General features: G+C 32.4%; 2 protein-coding genes across 3 annotated transcripts in view; one reads left to right on the top strand and one right to left on the bottom strand.

Annotated features, from left to right (window-relative positions):
* The window catches only part of Elp6 (Elongator complex protein 6), a 36342-nt gene extending 23234 nt beyond the window's left edge, over window positions 1-13108 (bottom strand). Inside the window, exon 1 of the mRNA XM_075293691.1 lies at window positions 12952-13108. The gene's annotated coding sequence lies outside the window, so the exon portion shown is untranslated. The remainder of the gene's footprint in view (window positions 1-12951) is intronic.
* Dic1 (Dicarboxylate carrier 1) overlaps window positions 1-15866 on the top strand; it is a 19079-nt gene extending 3213 nt beyond the window's left edge. The window contains exons 1-4 of one of the 2 annotated variants that reach the window (XM_075293681.1): window positions 13222-13433; window positions 13735-14236; window positions 14476-14608; window positions 14696-15866. In XM_075293681.1, the coding sequence (XP_075149796.1) occupies window positions 13824-14236; window positions 14476-14608; window positions 14696-15019 (870 nt within the window). In that variant the 5' untranslated portion in view covers window positions 13222-13433; window positions 13735-13823 and the 3' untranslated portion in view covers window positions 15020-15866. Of the gene's footprint in view, window positions 1-13221; window positions 13434-13734; window positions 14237-14475; window positions 14609-14695 lie in introns of those variants that run through there. The other variant, XM_075293673.1, reaches the window with a different exon arrangement.
* Window positions 15867-19455: the final 3589 nt, after the last annotated feature.

The raw sequence follows: 19455 nt of genomic DNA, 5'->3' as shown, positions 1-19455 counted from the left end.
TGAAAATAGCTTTAGGTTCGAATATCTCTTATATCTGTAGGTTTATTTAACCATGTGGTTACAGGCGACAAATTTTATATATATATATATATATATATATATATATATATATATATATATATATATATATATATATATATATATACATACATATATATATATATATATATATATATATATATATATATATATATATATATATATATATATATATATATATATATATATATATATATATATATATATATATATATATATATATATATATATATATATATATATATATATATATATATATATATATATATATATATATATATATATATATATATATATATATATATATATATATATATATATAAAATTTGTCGCCTGTAACCACATGGTTAAATAAACCTACAGATATAAGAGATATTCGAACCTAAAGCTATTTCCATGGAATTTCAATATGTGCAAATTACACCGTAATTGCCTAAATCAGGATTCTATGGAAAGTATGCAATTACAGTACACAGAAAAAAAATATCAATTTTTTCCCAATTAAAATTTTAATTGAATCTTAAAAACTATTCAATTAAAATTTAATTGGTTCAACAAATTTTTTAATTGAAACAAAAATCAATCACAAAAATTGATTGCATCAATTAATTTTTTAATTGAAACAAATAATTTTTTAATTGATTTTGGTGATTTATACCAGGGCTGTGGATTCGGAGCCGGAGTCGGAGTCTGAAGATTTTGCTGGAGTCGAAGTCGGAGTCGTAGAAATGTTGCTCGACTCCGACTCCGGAGAAACAAAACTTGAAAAACACTTCATATCTTTGTAACTAAAGACATATTTCGACAAATTAGACTCCAATATGTTTTTTAATCGAACAACTAAAAACGAAGTACTGGATTTCAGGCTATTCAAAGTGTATTTATATGGGTGAAATTTCACAGTGATATAAAAATTAGGTTTTACTAGAATATGGGCTTAATTGATGATTTGTATTGTCCATTTTTAACATATTAAAATATAGACTTTTGAGGTATAACTTCAAGGCAATATAGCAGTAGAACCTAAAGTTCTGAATTTTTTGCAGGTATGTCGAGTTCGAAGTTGGGTCATACCGGACAATTTTGTGATATAGCACCTACATATAAACCCAACTTCCGATTTGGTTTAAGAAATTTTTCCCAGTTTAAAATTTTCATAAGATTTGTCAGAAATTTCGAATTTGGAGTTATTTAAGATCCATAAATAAATGAGGAAATTTCCCAGATTTTAGCCCTGATTGATATTATAATTTCTGTGATTGAAGACATTTGAATTAAAAATTAATTAGATTTCGTGATTGAAGACAAAAACATTTTTTCTGTGAATGTGAGGTATGATTATAATATGAAGAAATATTTTCCCAAATTGGACATACACGTATATGGGAGCTGTATTTAAATCTGAAACGATTTTCGACTCTGGCTTCTGCACGCAGAGAAAGAATATGATCACCTCAAACATGTTTTAAGAGCAAAATGTTATTTTTGGGTGGTGACCATGTAACATGGTTTTCGAAACCATGTTATTTTATCGGAAATCATGTATTTGATTACGACAAGCAGGTTATATTTCACGAGAAAATAACATTTTAGTGACAAACATGTTACATGGTCACCATACAAAAATAACATTTTGCTCTTGAAACATGTTTGAGGTGATCATATTCCTTCTCTGCGTGTGGGGCCATATAAGTGAGTATCGCACGAAAGACATATATAGGAGTTATATCTATTGATACTTTGGAAATCAATAGAACCCTATTGATTCTGACCCAAAACACATACTTGTGTCAAATTTGAAGTTGAGTAGACTAAGTAGACTGAGGTTGATTATTTATCAACTATTGTTATGTAAATATATAATATTAATGTATTGGCCTTGTAGGCTTTGGGTATTATATGAAATAAATAAAGAAAATAAAAAAATAAATAAAATAAAACTACGACCAAGAGACTTTGATTACAAAATTTGTTCACAGACAGACGGATATGACTAGATCCATTCAGGGGCTGGTCCTGAGCATTATGGCCGAAGACACCATCACCAACCAACTTTTAATACACAACAGTACTGTTGGGTATGGAAATTTGGTTTTCGGATGAACCCAAAACCGTTAGAAAAAATTGCTTATTTGGACACCGTAACTTTGAGGTTGTTTTATTTTTCTTGAGTTGTCGGGAGGGTTAATAACATCGAAGTTCGACCACCTTCGTAGCTATTTTCAAAATTCAATGCGAATATGGTACGTATGACTATACCGGAAAAGGGATATTTGGCATGTTTCGAGGATCGGAAAAAATTTGTCATTCAGCCATAGAAAAAAAGTCAAAGTTATAATTTTGAAACTCATGGTCTACCGTCATCGTTGACACTTTTTGCATAAGGAAAATGACATTGGGATGAGGAACATTTCAAAAAACATATATGGTAATAAAAAAATTCTCTTAAGCATAAAGTGGCATGTCTGTTTCTCTTTTGCTCTTGAAAAATCTACTTTAAAATAATGCATTCAAATTATGGTAAAACAATAAAACTTATTTTTGTGCATAAAGGTTGGTATTAAGTTCGATTTTAGCCGCTAAAGTGAAAACTAAATCAGTAAAATAACGCATAAAATTATACATATTTGTTGCAAATGTTATTATAACTTAATGGGAATAGCCCAAAGCAAATTTTCACAAAGTTTGTATTCATTAAAATGGATTATTAAAGAAAAGTAATCGTAAAAAAATGATGAGGAACACGAACTTAATATCCGCCTTACGGCCATTTTCATGTAGCTCCGTTAGGCTTTAACTGCCAGTTAACAGAAAGTAAATTGCAAATATCTTCTCTCCAATTAACTTTAACTGAAAAATTTTCGTCAGTTAAGTTCCTAACTAGCATATGGGATATATATGCAAGATGACAGCTTCGTTCATAATACGGTTTAAAAGTTGGTTAGTTAACGGAACACTAACGGAGCTTTATGAAAATGGGGGTTAAAGTAAAAAAGTCATCGCAGTAGCTAAATTTCACAACTCTAGCCATATATACCTAATATACGAGGGCGGCTCGGAAACTTCTTAGCCTATCAATGAATTCTATTCTATCCCTTCTTCTATCCCTTGATTAAAATAGTTTTCCTCAATGTCTTAAAAACAGTGGTATACAACTGTAACTGCACCTTCATTTGAGGTAAAACGCTTGCCAGCAAGGAATTTTTTTTAGATTTGGGAACAAGTAAAAGTCACTGGGAGCTAAATCAGGAAATTAAGGTGGGTGGTCAAGCAACTCGTACTTTATTTCGTTGATTTTAGCCATTGTTAAAACACTCTTGTGCGCTGGTGCGTTGCCTTGATAAAAAATTATTTTTTGGTGTTGTAAGCCAGGACGTTTTTCTCGAATTTGTACATTTAATTGATCCAAAAGGTTGCAGTACTCGTATACCTCATATATTAACCGATCTTATTCAAATTTGAATTATGTTTTTCTCAACAAATTTTGAAGATAAAATTCCACTAAATATATAGACGCCATTGAAATATTTCCTAATTTTGAATCGCTCATTGGATTGAGTTATGCCTTATCCTCCGGTTAAGTAATAATCGGAGGATCTATTTTTCCTCGCATACATAAGCCTTTTTTCCTGTATAAGTTTAAACGTATAATTTAGATAGATCGAAAATAAACATAAACGTGATTTATATGCATTAAAATTAGAAGACAAAACAAATAATTTTGCAACGAATTATCTTAAAGTAGGTAGATAACAATACCATAACAAAGTAAAAATAGCAAATCTTTGTTGTTGTAGTAGATTGGGTGAAGACAATAATGGGTGAAGACTTGTAGTATAATAATTGAAATTACTTTATGCAAAATTGTTGTCTAGATGTTCGACATATTGGTCTTTGCTGAAAACATATATTGTTGACGTCAAATCCTTCCAATTGTGGCAATATTCCAACATGAGAATGGAATCATCTGACAATCAGATAACCCGTAGCCACCTGTGCTATTCACTTGTGTCACTCATTGATAAACAGCCAATACTTAGATAAGAATGACTTAGTTCATATTGCATCATGGGATTTTGGCACAAAATAGATGTCTTCTTCCCAAAATCAAAAGATAGAAATGACAAAAATAAAAACAAACGAATTTGTTACAAATTTACTTTTACGAAAATTCTTCAATGTTGTTTAATTTAATTGTATTCTCTAGCATAGGGGGATAGAGAAAATTTATCACTCCGTTTACAAGATTTTTGTTAAACATGTAATGTATGGTTTGTGTCTCAGTCACTATAGTAAATTTGTTTATTTATTTTATTACAATAAACGTCTGCTTAAACATATATATCAATTGTATCTATCTGCTCTTATTATAAGGAGAATTCGAAAAAATGTTTTAATTATGTAATTTTTATATGACTTTATTGAACAATTTAAAAAATGTTAGTTAACACTTTTCTGCGTTGCAGGGCGAATTGCTATTTATTTCTCTTCATACTGATAACAAATCTAATAATAAATTATTCTACATGTTTTTGGACACCAGTTTGTTTAGTTAAATGCAATAATAGTAAAGTAATACATACAAATGTACACATTCAATGATAACATGAAACTCATAAAATAATTTAATGATAAAGTTTGGAGAACAGATATCCTATAATGGAAATGAAAATCGAGCGATGTATAGGAAAACAAATACCAAATGAATATTTCTAATTGATAATTTCCTTTTTGTTGAACATACATACAGCGAAACCTCTCAGAAATGGATACACACAGTCGCCTAAATTGTGTACGCATTTGAGAGGTGTCCAGTTGTGAGAGGTAAATTTTAATGTGTTAATATTAGTCTTGTGTCGTTCCGGAACGAACTAGTTCCAATGAACGGTTCACTAAAAGGAACGACTGTCACTAGTTCCATCTCTTTCGTTGTCATCGTTCGTTTTGTCATTTAGTTTTATTTTCAATTTACGCTCCATCGTTCGGATCGCAGTTTGATTTTTTTACTTCTGTTTGAGCTATTTGCCAATTCATTCATTTTGGCGCTTATGTATTTAAATCATTGATTGACAAAACGACAAAAAAAATCGTAATTTCTTGCAATGAATAAGTTTGCACAGAGTATAGTATTATTAAATCCAAAAATCCATTCAAAGAGTTTGGCTTCCTGAGTTTAGCTACTTCCTTAAATTTTCCATTCCTTTCATTATTTTTTCTTACTATATTACTATAAACTATTTGAAGTAATTTCACTCAATTTTCCATATTTGTGTATCTTTCAACTGACCACGAACTTCGTTACACAAAGATGACAGTGATAACAAATATAAAAATCCGCAACGAAAAGGAACGATTTGAAGGAACTAGTTCCTTTGTACAAAAGGAACGATGAGTCCGAATCACTACGGTGAACGATTTTGCCCAAGACTAATTAATATAGAAAACGAATCACGACAATTGTCCACTTTTGAGATGTGTCCAGTTTTTAAGAGTGTCCAAGTTTGAGAGGTTTCACTGTAATATAATTTACTATAATTGATAAGTGATTCCAATTTATAGGTTCGTATTTATCAAAAATCCCCACAATTTGTTGCCCCTTTAACCCTCTAATGACCCAATTTTTTTGCCAGCTGATTAAATTTTCAATGTTAACGACGCTAAAGCAAGAGAACTAAGCAAGAAAAATTTATACGGTAAAATTCAGCATATGCTGCAGAGCCTCTTGAATAGTTTGAAATAAGTTTTCTTTTTATTTTGCCCATTTTTGTTGTCATAAGGTGTGTTTTACTAAAAGCTTCCTTATTAAATGAGTTGTTCTCACTTTGGTTTCTAAATCACTAAAATAGTTTTTTCTTTCATTTTTTTCTAATTTAAAAAACCTGTAACTTTACTCATTCTTTGTTCTTCTAATTTTTATTTTATTATTTTTGGTCAAATTTTTATATATTTAAAGTTACTTTTGTAGTTTTTTTATAACCATTTTATATTGGCCTAAAGGCTTGGTTATTTTTACAATAAATATAAATAAAAATAAAAAATAAATGAAGCCCGCCTAAAGGCTGGCTTGGGCATTAGAGGGTTAAGCACCACGTTTACCGCAGTGAATGGTATACATGAAATTGCTATTATTTTAAGTAATGCGACGGTTAGTTTCCACACCATTCCGCTTAATAATTTTTATTAACCACTCTTATGACATATTTCACAACAAACAATATAACCATTGTGACTTCTTTCAGCTGAATGAAGTAGAAATCTTCCATTTGTTAGCATTTTGCCATACTATTTATACAGCTGTAGAACTTTCTTTAAAATAATTTTAATTTTAAATTAAAAATAAATTGCTATTGAGTGTTTATTACAAACTATGAGAAATGTGTGGTTTTATAAGTAATAATACAAATTGTGGATTCTGAAAACTTCCCGTATAGCTATAATGCATAATAACAAATGAATAAATACCCTATATATCGACCGTGGTTAGTATGCTGGTCCTGGTTTAAACAAAGGACTGTGACGAAACAACAAAAAACATAAAACCTATCTTAGAATGGTCGTCTTTCACAAATTGCGTAATGACTTTGACCCGAGCCGGGTACAAAAGTTGCTATGGAGCAATTGAGGAATTTCTTAATGTCAAGTGTATATATTATTTACCACACTATTCGGACACAGCATATCGAAATGAACAACCTTATAATTGACATGAAAATAGAAATTGTGAACAATCGATTATTTTACTCTGAAGAATGCCAAAATTGATTTGTTTCGTACTCCAAGAAACAAATCAATTTTGGAGTAAATGTAGAAAAAATAACAAAAGTCGTAAACCCAAAATACTTTAGTCGCATCAGCTAGACAGCGAATTCGATAATATCCAAGACAAAGGTATGTGCGAGCGTTCACAATTTTCGGCTTTAATCCCCACATTTTCCCTATAGCCTTTTGCACGAGTATAGGGAAACCGTGTCTTTTCTCTTAATTTCTTAGTTCAGCCTCCTGTCCAATATAATCCCAAGGTATTTTGTACACTCACCAACAGGAATTTCGATACCACCTATGAAATGGGCTTGATCGTGGGAAAACTTTCTGCAGAAACTGACAGCGACTGCATAAAAACATTTTCATAATGTCTTCTATTCAAAACTGGGTTTTCAACAGTAGGTTTACGACTTTTGCGACATAGGTATTATACCGTCGCAAATGTATGTCGCAAAAGTCACAGTTTGTGTTAGGCCAATCCTGATTATGAGTTGAAAGGAGAATGTCATTTAGATCTTTTTATGCACTCAAAAGTAGATTTTTTAATAACAGCAAATATCGAAAGTTGCGTATTTGAAATGATTTAAAAAGTTGAGCGGTTGAATTTTACAAGCTGAATTTGAAGCCTGAAAATCAAATATCGTGAACAGTTCCTACCAAGACACTACTTTTTCGGACCATTGCTGAATTTTTCCAGCTACCATTCAACAACATGGGTTCTAAAAAAAAAAAAAAAAATAGAAACGCTAAAACTACGGTCAATCGAGTCAAAATATTATCCTATTGTTGAATAGTTCGCTATATGGTATCTAATAGCTGGTAGACACTTTTTCATAACCATGTAAAATAAACATTTTTCGGAAAATGTCAATAGTTTCGATTTTTCGAAATTTTAAATCTATTTTTATAAGGCAAATAACAATTGAAATCTAATAAAAGTCGATTTTTTAAGTGTAGTGTGAATGGGGTGTAAGACTAATAATTTACTTAAATTTTTATGAATGTAATTGAATGTTTTCTAAATTGTAGCTAAAGTTCAAATGAAAATGTTTAATGTATGTTAACAATAGTAACAGTTAACAGTAATACTGTAAAATTATTCAACAATATTAAACGTGAAAATAAAAACAAGTAAGTAAAATAGAAAGTAGGGCGGAGCCGACTATATCATACCCTACCACCCTTACTGAATTAGTAATCATAAACATTTGTGGGGTAACATTGATACAAGTCTGGGAGATAAATCGCTGTTGCATATTTAAGAAAATTAAGGGGTACATTAGATAGGGTCACGGCCTAAAGGATAAAAAAGTTGATGCGGTCACCCCCCCGTTTGTAGCATATTCGAAGACAATTTCAGAACACCAAAACTTTTTTTTTTCGTGCTCCCTACGACCCCCCGAAATACAATTTATTGTGCTGTGTCGTCATTTGAAGACCGATCGAAAAGAAATGAATTTTTTTAAGTCTGTCCATATTTTTGTGAGAGAAGGCTGTTGTTTTCACTTTTTTCAAATACTATCAACAGCATTCTCTCACAAAAATATGGACAGACTTAAAAAATCATGTAGCGAAAGTGATTGTTAGAATTTTAAAACAGTAGGCTCTCAAATTGTTCTAGCAAAAACACATGCACTTTGCACAAAGCAGAAAATGCCGTAGTGCAAACAACGAGTAAATATACAAAGGTACCGTTAGAAATTTACAGATAAACAGGTTTTGTGTTCTAAATGTCTTATAAATTAGTTTCGTAGATGTGAATAACGATGTGCATGTGGTTTCGATCGGACATCATGACAACACACCAAAAACTATTTAGTGGTGTGTAGGGTGACCTATTGACTTTTTAAAATCTCTGTAACTTTTTTGTTTATGAATATAAGTAAATACTTCAAAAGCAAAAGTTTCATATTTTGTTAAGATCTTTATAATGGTTATCAGAAATGGGCATCATAGGGGTATACGAAGCGAAATAAAAAAATTAAAAATCAAATTTGACGTCGGAGTCAAAAATGACCAATGCACGAAATATAGCCCCTGATCAACCACGAACAACGATATGCGTTTCTTTTCGATCGGACTTCAAATGACGACACAGCACAATAAATTGTATTTCGGGGGGTCGTAGGGTGCACGAAAAAAAAAGTTTTGGTGTTCTGAAATTGTCTTCGAATATGCTACAAAACTGGGGGGTGACCGCATCAACTTTTTTTCGTGACCCTATCTAGGGTACATGTCTATGGGTGCTTTGTGTCAATCTGACTATAGCTCATAGTCAATGTTGTCAGGGAAAATGTTCGGTTTACCCTACAAAGACAAACAAAGTTCCCTACTTTCCCATACAATTTTCCCTACAATATTTTTCGTAAAAATTAAAAAAATTTACAAAACAAAAATAGTTCTAAGTACTTTATTATCTTAAAACATGAATATGCAACGTATATAACTTAGAATATAAATTTTTATTACCACCACGGTTGCCACAGTTGGTAGAATTCTACCCAAATTAGTAATCTTTTTTGTTAAATCTCTATAAAAATAAAATTTTGGAAAAAGTTTCTATAAACAAATTTTTGTGAGAAATTTTTCTAAAGAAATAAAATTTTGACAATAAATTCTATAGAAATAAAATTGTGAGAAAAAAATTCCATAGAAATAAAATGTTGATAAAATTTTCTACAGGAATAAAGTTTTGACAACAATTTCTATAGAAATGTTTGTTTGGTAGATTTGTGGTAATCTTCAAATTTTGTCCTGTAGAGCCACCAAAATGCAAAAATTATTACAAATTGTGTTGAGTGAAAATGTCCTACATTGTGACCCTACGTCCCTACAAGACGCTAAATATTTCAACCCCTACATATAGGGAATTTCCCCAACTTCTAGCAACATTGGCTGTGTTGATATTGCACCTACGGAGTTAGAATGCCACTAATATTGAGCCCATTATTAAAAAAAGAGAAAATCGCTCAATTAGTGTGGGTAATAAATCCAAATTTGTAAATATTCTTATGTAAGAGCTACAAGTACGTATAAATACGATCGGCAAGTACATCAAAATTTGAAATTTGAGTAACATTGGTTAATAAATAAGAGTACTATGGCCAAATTTGGGAAAATCGAGCGATGCATATATATGGAAGCTATATCTAAATCTGAACCAATTTGCATAATATTTTGCGGGTTTGATTAACACCACAAAAGGTTACCTTGTGCAAGATTTGAGTAAGATCAGTTAAGAAATGAGGCCTGTATGGTCAAACGTAAGGTTATTAGGGTCGAATTTTTTAAAATCGGGTGATACATATATGGGAGCTATATCTAACATCTGAACCGATTTCGATGAAATTTTGCGCATACCGTTAGTACTATAGGGGACTGATCCTAGCCAAATTTGAGTAAGATCGGTTAATAAATAAGGGTTCTATGGCCAAATTTGGGAAAATCGGGCTATACATATATATGGGAGCCATATCTAAATCTGAAGCGATTTCGATGATTTTTTGCACATATAGTTAGAGCTGTAGAAGATTACATTTAGCCAACTTTGAGTAAGATCGGTTGAATAATAAGGGTTTTATGACCAAATTTAGAAAAATCGGGCGGTATGTTACATATATATGGGAGCTATAGCTAAATCTGAAACGATTTCGATGATTTTTTGCACATATAGTTAGTGCTATAGAAGATTACATTTAGCCAACTTTGAGTAAGATCGGTTGACAAATTAGGGTTTTGTGGCCAAATTTGGGAAAATCGGGCGATACATAAATATGAGAGCTATATCTAAATCTGAACCGATTTGGATGAAATTTTGCAGACTTGAAGGGCGGTGAAAAAGACTACCTTTCGCCATATTTGGTGACGATCTGTTTGAAAAAAAGCGCAACGTGACCCCATTTGTCGAAATCGGGCGATACATTTATATGGGAGCTATATCTAAACTTGATCCAATTTCTTCCAAATTCAATAGCGTTCGTCCTTTCGACCGGAATCCTGTGAACAACAAATACATGGACAGACGGACACCAAGCGCTAGATCGACTCAGGAGGTGATTCAATATGCTGGTAGGCACACTTTTTGGCAGATCAAACTTATTATACCACTATGTGGTTTAGGGTATAATAAACATAAAAAATATACACAAAAACATATATATATACATTTTCATGTGGCATTGGATAATATTAATAACGAATAAAATAGGATTTATTTTTACTAAGTATAAAAAAATCTTTTTTCTCCATTTTACAACTGAAAATGTTTTGTATTTTCACATATTCTTTATGTTGTATCAAATTGATGAAATTTTTTCCATCACGTCGTCCATGATACACTCACATGTGCCAAACATTTTGTAAATTTGTCACTTTACCTCTCTCTCCCCCATAATACTCAAAGCCCATTCGATTATGTCTCCCACCAAAAAACCGAATTGTTCACTTGTATAGGTCCATCGTCCATAGTTTTCGCTTGTTCTATACCGATCTCGTTTGTACGAATGTTGCTCTTAATCTACACATATATAAACCAAAATATAACACACACCATCCGGTGGTCAATGTCAAAACCGAGGAAATATCGTTGAACATTAGATAGAAATGTCTGAAATTCCGACAAATAAGCGACGTAAAAATTGTGCGTCATCAATATAATCGGTAGAGCGTCAACGATGCTCATGTTTTAAATATTTTAAAGAAGAATGAACGGTGAAAAAGGAATATGAAAAAAAAAACGAGCCCCCTTTTATATATCTACTATTAGCAAGCATTTTTTAATATAGCTATTTCGAAGAGACGAATGAAGTATTTAAGTGCATTTACTAAGTTATAAATTGTTTACACTCTTAATCGCATGTTATAGTTTATTATTCAAGCGTATTGTTTTTTTTAGCGAACGTATAAAAAAGTATGTGATAATTGTACGTATGCATTGTGTTTAAAATTCATTCGTGTCGAGTTTATTTGCATTACTAATTTTAGTATAAAATTTGTATTTCATTTATTGGGAATCATCATTTAATATATGCTAATTCTATTAGGTTTCTATGCAAACAGGAATATTTAAGTTAAATGTGAAATAGCTTTAAAAAATGGAAAAAAGTCAATACTAAGGTAGAAGAGTTCTAAAGGGACACAAGGCGAAGCTGTAAAGTAGTTGAATTAGCAAGACCAAAGAAACGTTCACCTATTGACAGGTTTCAAAGTGGGCTAATATGAGCCAAAAGGGGTATAGGTGGGAGCCACCGGCCGAGGTTTGAGCCTTTCTGCTATGGATAGTGTCCCAAATGGGCTAACGCGAACCCAGGACCTCTCCGGGTCCTTGGTTATGAAGTTTTTTTTTTATATGTATTCCAAATATATTACTTTTAGGATGAAATCCAATATACATGATAATGGAAACTTAAGGGACCCGTAACTCCGAAAGTAGTCCTTTCCGACACATTTTGTGTTTAGATTCGAAAAGTCTATACACTGAACAATTGTTGGTCCAATGGGACTACTTGTACTAAAGTATAATTAAGCCATTCTAAACATAAAATGTAATATACAACTTTTTGTCGGAAAGACCTATTTTCGGAGTTACAGGCCCTTAAAGTTTTCATTTTCAGGTATATTGGATTTATGGATTTAGTATCCATCGTACATAAACGTCCTAAAAGTAATCTATTTAGAATAACATGGACCCGAAGAGGTCCTGGGTCCGCGTTAGCCCACTTTGGACTCTGTCCATAGGAGAAAATCTCAAGGCCGGCCACCTTTCCATTTTGGGTTCGCGTTGGCCCACTTTGGACTCTGGCCATATTTTCTCTTTAAAATATACTATTTTTATCAAAAACGCAACAACAAACGCAATTTTATTCCTTTAATGACAAAATGCTGTCAGAATTAACAAAAATATAAAGGATAATAACGATTTTAAAATGTCAAAAAAATGTTGTTTGTTTTTTAACAACTTTTGTTAAAGTAGATTTGTTCCAACGTACGAATCTCTCATTGAAATGATTCGGTCCGAACCATTTCACTGATCGCATAGAGTTGTTGAAACAGGCAACCACTTCGTAAACCAGCGAAGCTAGTATAATATTCCCAAATTTCTCAGTCAATCCGAAGCAACTTTCATATTTATATAATTCACTGTGTACTTACCGATGCTTTACCAAGTATTTTTTGTACTATTCCTTTTTTGGCTTCCGCAAAAATTCGCAAAACAATTCTCAAATAATCTCCAACAAACTTTGATCAGCTGTGTGAAATGCTAACATGAAATTTGACAGCTATGAAAAGTGTTGGAAAGCGAGTATTGCAAAAACTATAGCCCAAGTAATTGACACTGTTCAACACCGCGCGGTAGATGTCAATATTTATGTTGTTGTTTATATTATTGTTGTAATTAAAAATTACTTGGAGGTGGTTTTAAACCACCCAAAATCGCCATTGGCTCTAGAGTTAAAAAAGGCCATGCTATAATACATTCTACCGAGGTTCCTTTATATAATCAACGCACACATTCCTTCACCTATTCGGATAACCATCTGAAGAAACACACCTCACAATGGATATTTAATTTTAGTTAAAACCAACCAACCAGGTCCGTCCATCTAGGATTTGATTCTAAAGAAAATCGAATAGTAAGTATGAGAATATAGATTGGCCTCATGATGCGACAAAGGACTTATGAATCCTTTAAACGTGCCTACTAAAGGTCATATTTTTTATTGACAATCAACAAAATCTCTCTTAATTGTGGGAGTGGGTTGGGTCTATAGTGTGGCTATATGGCATTACCGATGATAATGATGACGTGTTGAAATTTTAATCCTCCACAAGTGAGGTCATTATTATCATTGCCCTTATCATTGAACTTGAAATAGAAATGAATGTGTATAAGCTATGCTAATGTATCCTTTATCGTTTTCTATGTCATTGCAGTTTTCTACACCAAACACTTGTTCCTTGCCCAAGACGTATTTGCTGTTTTTATTTTTTGTATTTAGTTTGGAAATTTGTTAAAGCACAAAATGTCTTCAACCACTGATAATTCAAAACGCCTAGGACGTTGGTATTTTGGAGGTATAGCAAGTGCTGGAGCTGCAATGTGTACACATCCCTTAGATTTGGTTAAGGTAGCACTTCAAACGCAGCAAGGAAAACTATCCGTTGTCCAACTAACTGCTAAAGTTGTAAGGGAACAAGGTTTCTTTGCCTTATATAATGGTTTATCGGCTTCGGTTCTGCGTCAAATGACATATTCTATGACACGTTTTGGTATATATGAAGTGGGTAAACCCTACATTAATACCGATACATTCATGGGCAAAATTACTTTGGCTGGCTTAGCAGGAACTTGTGGTGGTATTGTTGGAACTCCAGCGGATATGGTTAATGTACGTATGCAGAATGATGTTAAATTGCCACCAGAGCAAAGAAGAAAGTAAGTGATTGATAATGGCTTAATGAAAAAAAAAAGATTTGTTGTGTATGAAAAACAATTGTCCTTTCAATTCAAATGGTACACATGTTTGTACAAGAGGACAAAAAAATTACCTTTTTTAGTATCCAATTTTATATTTGTTTTCCACATCCACAACAATTCATAATGTGTGCAAAAAAAATATATTTTATTTGTACGCGTTTTTATTTATTTATTTTTTTTTTTTTTTTGATTTTTAGCTATAAGAACGCCTTTGATGGTCTTATAAAAGTTTATCGCCATGAAGGCTTCAATCGGTTGTTCTCAGGTGCCACAACAGCAACGGGAAGAGGTGTCTTAATGACTATTGGCCAAATTGCTTTCTACGATCAGGTATGTATTATTCCCCTTTTAGAGTTTCAACTAAAACAGCTCAAAAAATAAAGTAATTTTTCTAACTATATTTTTTTCCTTTTGCAGATTAAATCGATGCTTCTGGAAACACCACATTTCCAAGATAATCTTATTACACATTTCACTGCATCACTGGCAGCTGGAGCCATTGCCACTACTCTCACGCAACCCTTAGATGTATTGAAAACACGCTCCATGAATGCCAAACCTGGAGAATTTAAAGGTCTCTGGGATATAGTTAAATTTACAGCACGATTGGGACCTCTTGGTTTCTTTAAAGGATATATACCAGCATTTGTACGTTTGGGCCCACACACTATTATCACTTTCGTTTTCTTGGAACAATTACGTTTGAATTTTGGCGTATTACCCCAACAAAAGAGCCAGTAAAGCGTGTATACAGAGACAGAGACAGTGTTATCACCCAAAGAGATACACTGGCAGCATGTAGAATTGACAAGTAAAATTTTAGAAACAATAGGAATATTTTATACGCTTTTTGTGAAGAATATTGAACAGAACGAACAAATTTTTTATATGTATGTATGTAGTTATACAGAGAGTAGTAATTGACAGACAGACCAATCGACCGACTTCATATTATTATATATCATATTAGAGAAATTTACAGAAAAAAAAAAAACAAATATAAATGTGACTCTTTTTTGCTTTTTAAAATTCCTAAATTCTTCACAATTCTGTTGCATTTCTTCTTTAGTTTCGATGAACATTTTGCTTGGCTCTAAATGCACACTTCTTTTCTTTTTAACTTTTAAGTAAAGCAAACAAAAAAAAAAAAAGAAAAATGTGAGAACATGTTCAAGTCTTTGTACTTAGAATAATTTTACGAAATGAATAACATTCCTGCTGTAATGAGTACTAGTTTTGTATTTTAAGTTAAGTTTAATGGCATTAAACAAAAAGCAGCAAACTACCATGTAATACTATTGAATTGTAAAAGCATCAGTGATAATCCCTTTCTGTAACTACTGTAATTTCACGCACATATTTGTTTTTGAATTGAACAGAATATCAGTTTTGTTTTTTTATTTTTTGCTTCCCGCCATTGTTTGTAACAAACAAAAAATGTTTTTAAACTATATGTCGATATTTGTTGTCTATTAAAATGATTTATGTTGAATGTTTTATATGTATGTATGTGACTTATTGCAAAGCTATTGATTTTTTGTTAATATTGGATATTGCTTTTTTGAAATAAAAAAAGCTGAAAGAACAAGATGTGTGTTTTATTTTTATACCCACCTCCATAGAATGGTTATGAGGATATAATAAGTTTGTAATTCCGTGGGTAATACGTCGAAATATTGATTTCCGGCTACATAAACTTTATACATATATTCTTGATCAGGAAGAACTTCAGAGACGATATAACCATGCCTGTCTGTCTATCTGTACAGTCTGTACGCGTGACTGAGATTTCACTCGCACTCACACACATTCACGAAATGAAAACCAGTACTCACGCACGCTCACACACGCTCACGCACGAACTACTTTTAAAGACTCACACTCATGCACGATTCACGACAATTCACGTGATTCACGAAAAATTCACGAGACTCACGACATTTTCCAAACGGAAATCAGCAAATTTAACAAAATTCAAAAATAGAATATAGTTCGAGAGCTAAATTAATTTCAATTTACATACGAGTATGAATTAAATATTGATTTTTTTCGTGAGCGTGATTTTGCAGAAATTTTATTCACGCATATTCACGAACCGATTTTATTTCTCACGCACGCTCACGCACGACATACGTGTGGTAGCCAATCCCACTCACGCACATTCACGAGAGTTCCTTCAAATTTTGTTCACGACTCACGTGATTCACGCGTGTTAAGAAAATTTCGTGTAACGCGCACACCTCTAGTCTTCACTAAAGAAGCTATATTGTCTGCAGGCAGATCAAGTCCAAAAATGGACTATATCGGTCCAGATTTTGATATAGCCTCCATACTAACCGACCCCTCGATTTGGGGTCTAGACATCCAAATTATTATCCGATTGGCCAGAATTTCAAAGTCTAGAGGTATTTATTTATTTAACTCATTTTACAACCAAGCCGAAATGGCCATATACGGTTACAGGGATACTCAAAATAAAGAATTACATTAAATTTACTTAAAAAAATTTGAGTGCATAAATAATTGTGCGGAATATGGTGTGATTTGGTCCACATTTTGATATAGCCCCCATCCATATATCGACCGATTATTATTTATTTATTTATTTTAAATAATTCAAAATACAGAGGTACTATTGGGTCCAGGGTTTGGTATAGCTCCCATATAGCCAGATCTCCCATTTTGACTTGTTGTCTAGGCATTCGAATTGTTATCCGATTTGCTTGAAATTCAAAATCTAGAGGTATGTTTGTCCCATAAATAAGTGTGCCGAATATGGTGTGTATCTGTCCATGGTTTGGTATAGCCCCCATATAGCCCGATCTTCCGTTGACATCTTGAGCGTGTAGGCATCCGAATTTTTATCCGATTTACTTGAAATTCAAAATCTAAATATATTTTGAGTTTGTAAACAAGCGTGTATAATGGTTTTATGAAATAAAAACAAGTAAGGAAAGTCTAAAGTCGGGCGGGCCGACTATATTATACCCTGCACCACTTTGTAGATCTAAATTTTCGATACCATACCACATCCGTCAATTGTGTTGGGTGCTATATATAAAAGGTTTGTCCCAAATACATACATTTTAATATCTCTCGATATGGACAGAATTTGATAGACTTCTACAAATTCTATAGACTCAAAATTTAAGTCGGCTAATGCATTAGGGTGAAACGCAATGTTAGTAAAAAATATGGGAAAGATTTAAATCTGAAGTAATTTTAAGGAAACTTCACAAAAGTTTATTTATGATTTATCGCTCGATATATATGTATTTGAAGTTAAGGAAAATTAGTCAGTTTTACAGCTTTTCGACTAAGCAGAGGCGATTTTACAAGGAAAAATGTTGGTATTTTGACCATTTTTGTCGAAATCAGAAAAACATATATATGGGAGCTATATCTAAATCTGAACCGATTCCAACCAAATTTGGCACGCACAGCTACAATGCCAATTATACTCCCTGTGCAAAATTTCAACTAAATCGGAGTAAAAAATTGGCCTCTTTGGTCATATGAGTGTAAATCGGGCGAAAGCTATATATGGGAGCTATATCTAAATCTGAACCGATTTCAATCAAATTGAGTACAATTAACTACTCTACTAATGGTGCTCCTAGTGCAAAATTTCAACCAAATTGGGCCAAAACTCTGGCTTCTAGGACCATATTAGTCCATATCGGGCGAAAGATATATATGGGAGCTATATCTAAATCTGAACCGATGTCAATCAAATTCGGCACACATTACTATACTACTAATTGTACTCCTTGTGCAAAATTTCAAGCTAATCGGGATAAAACTCTGGCTTCTGGGCCCATATAAGTGCATATAGGGCGAAATATATATATATATATATATATATATATATATATATATATATATATATATATATATATATATATATATATATATATATATATATATATATATATATATATATATATATATATATATATATATATATATATATATATATATATATATATATATATATATATATATATATATATATATGGTAGCTATATCTAAATCTGAACCGATTTCAATCAAATTTGGCGCACATGACTGTACTACTAATTGTACTCCTAGTGCAAAATTCCAAAACTCTGGCTTCTGGGGCCATATAAGCCCATATCGGGCGAAAGATATATATGGAAGCTATATCTAAATCTGAACCGATTTCTTCCAAAATCAATAGGGTTCTATTCTGACCCAAAAAAGGAACACGTGCCAAATTTGATCACAAAAATGTGTTCACAGACAGACGGACATGATTATATCGAGCATTATTGCCACCATATGTCTACCTCGTCTCCTTTTGGGTGTTACAAACATATGCACTAACTTATAATACCCCGTTCCACAGTGTGGCGCAGGGTATAAAAATATGAATATGTATCGGTCCATGTATCAGTATAGCCCCTATATAGCCCGATCTGACGATTTGAATTCTTGGGCTTCTAGAAACGGCAATTTTTATCCGATTTGCCTGAAATCTAGAGGTATTTTACGTCTACACGTAAGTGTAGAAGATGGTATGTGCCGGTCTATGTTTTGGTATTTCCGTCATATTGACCGATCACACGATTTGACCTCTTGAGCGTCCCAATTTTTATCCGATTTGCCTGAAATTCAAAATCTAGGGTATTTTGGGCCCACACATAAGTACGCCAAATATGGGGTGTATCGATCCACATTTTGATATACTCCCATATAGACTTATCTCTCGATTTAGCTTCTTGGGCTTCTAGACACCGCAGTTTTTATCCGATTTGGCTGATATTCAAAATTTAGAGGTATTTTAGGTCCGTAAATAGGTATAGCGAATATGATGTGTAGGGATTATAATCAACAAATAAAGTTGAGATATTTTAACTTTTTAAAATTCGACATTCACATTTTTTGAAAAATTCCAACATTAAACAAAATCACTGCTGAAATATTACACTGCATAAAGGCCGGTATAAAATTCACGTTAAACTAGCTGGCATGTCCCGGCAATAAGATTTGTCATTTTTTTAATTGGAAAAAATCAGTAGACCAGCAATATATGCGACTACCGAAGACCTGAGAAAATATTTCTGCTGGCCTCATTTCCATAGAGTTTTAGTGTATAAAATTCTCAAGGACTGAAAATTATGATCTCGGTGAGGTAAAGGGTGTATAAATTGTAA

This window comes from Haematobia irritans, chromosome 1 (genome assembly GCF_050003625.1).
Source record: "Haematobia irritans isolate KBUSLIRL chromosome 1, ASM5000362v1, whole genome shotgun sequence".
Taxonomy (NCBI): domain Eukaryota; kingdom Metazoa; phylum Arthropoda; class Insecta; order Diptera; family Muscidae; genus Haematobia; species Haematobia irritans.
Note: the sequence above shows the minus strand (reverse complement) of the source record. Positions and strands in the feature narration are given on the sequence as shown.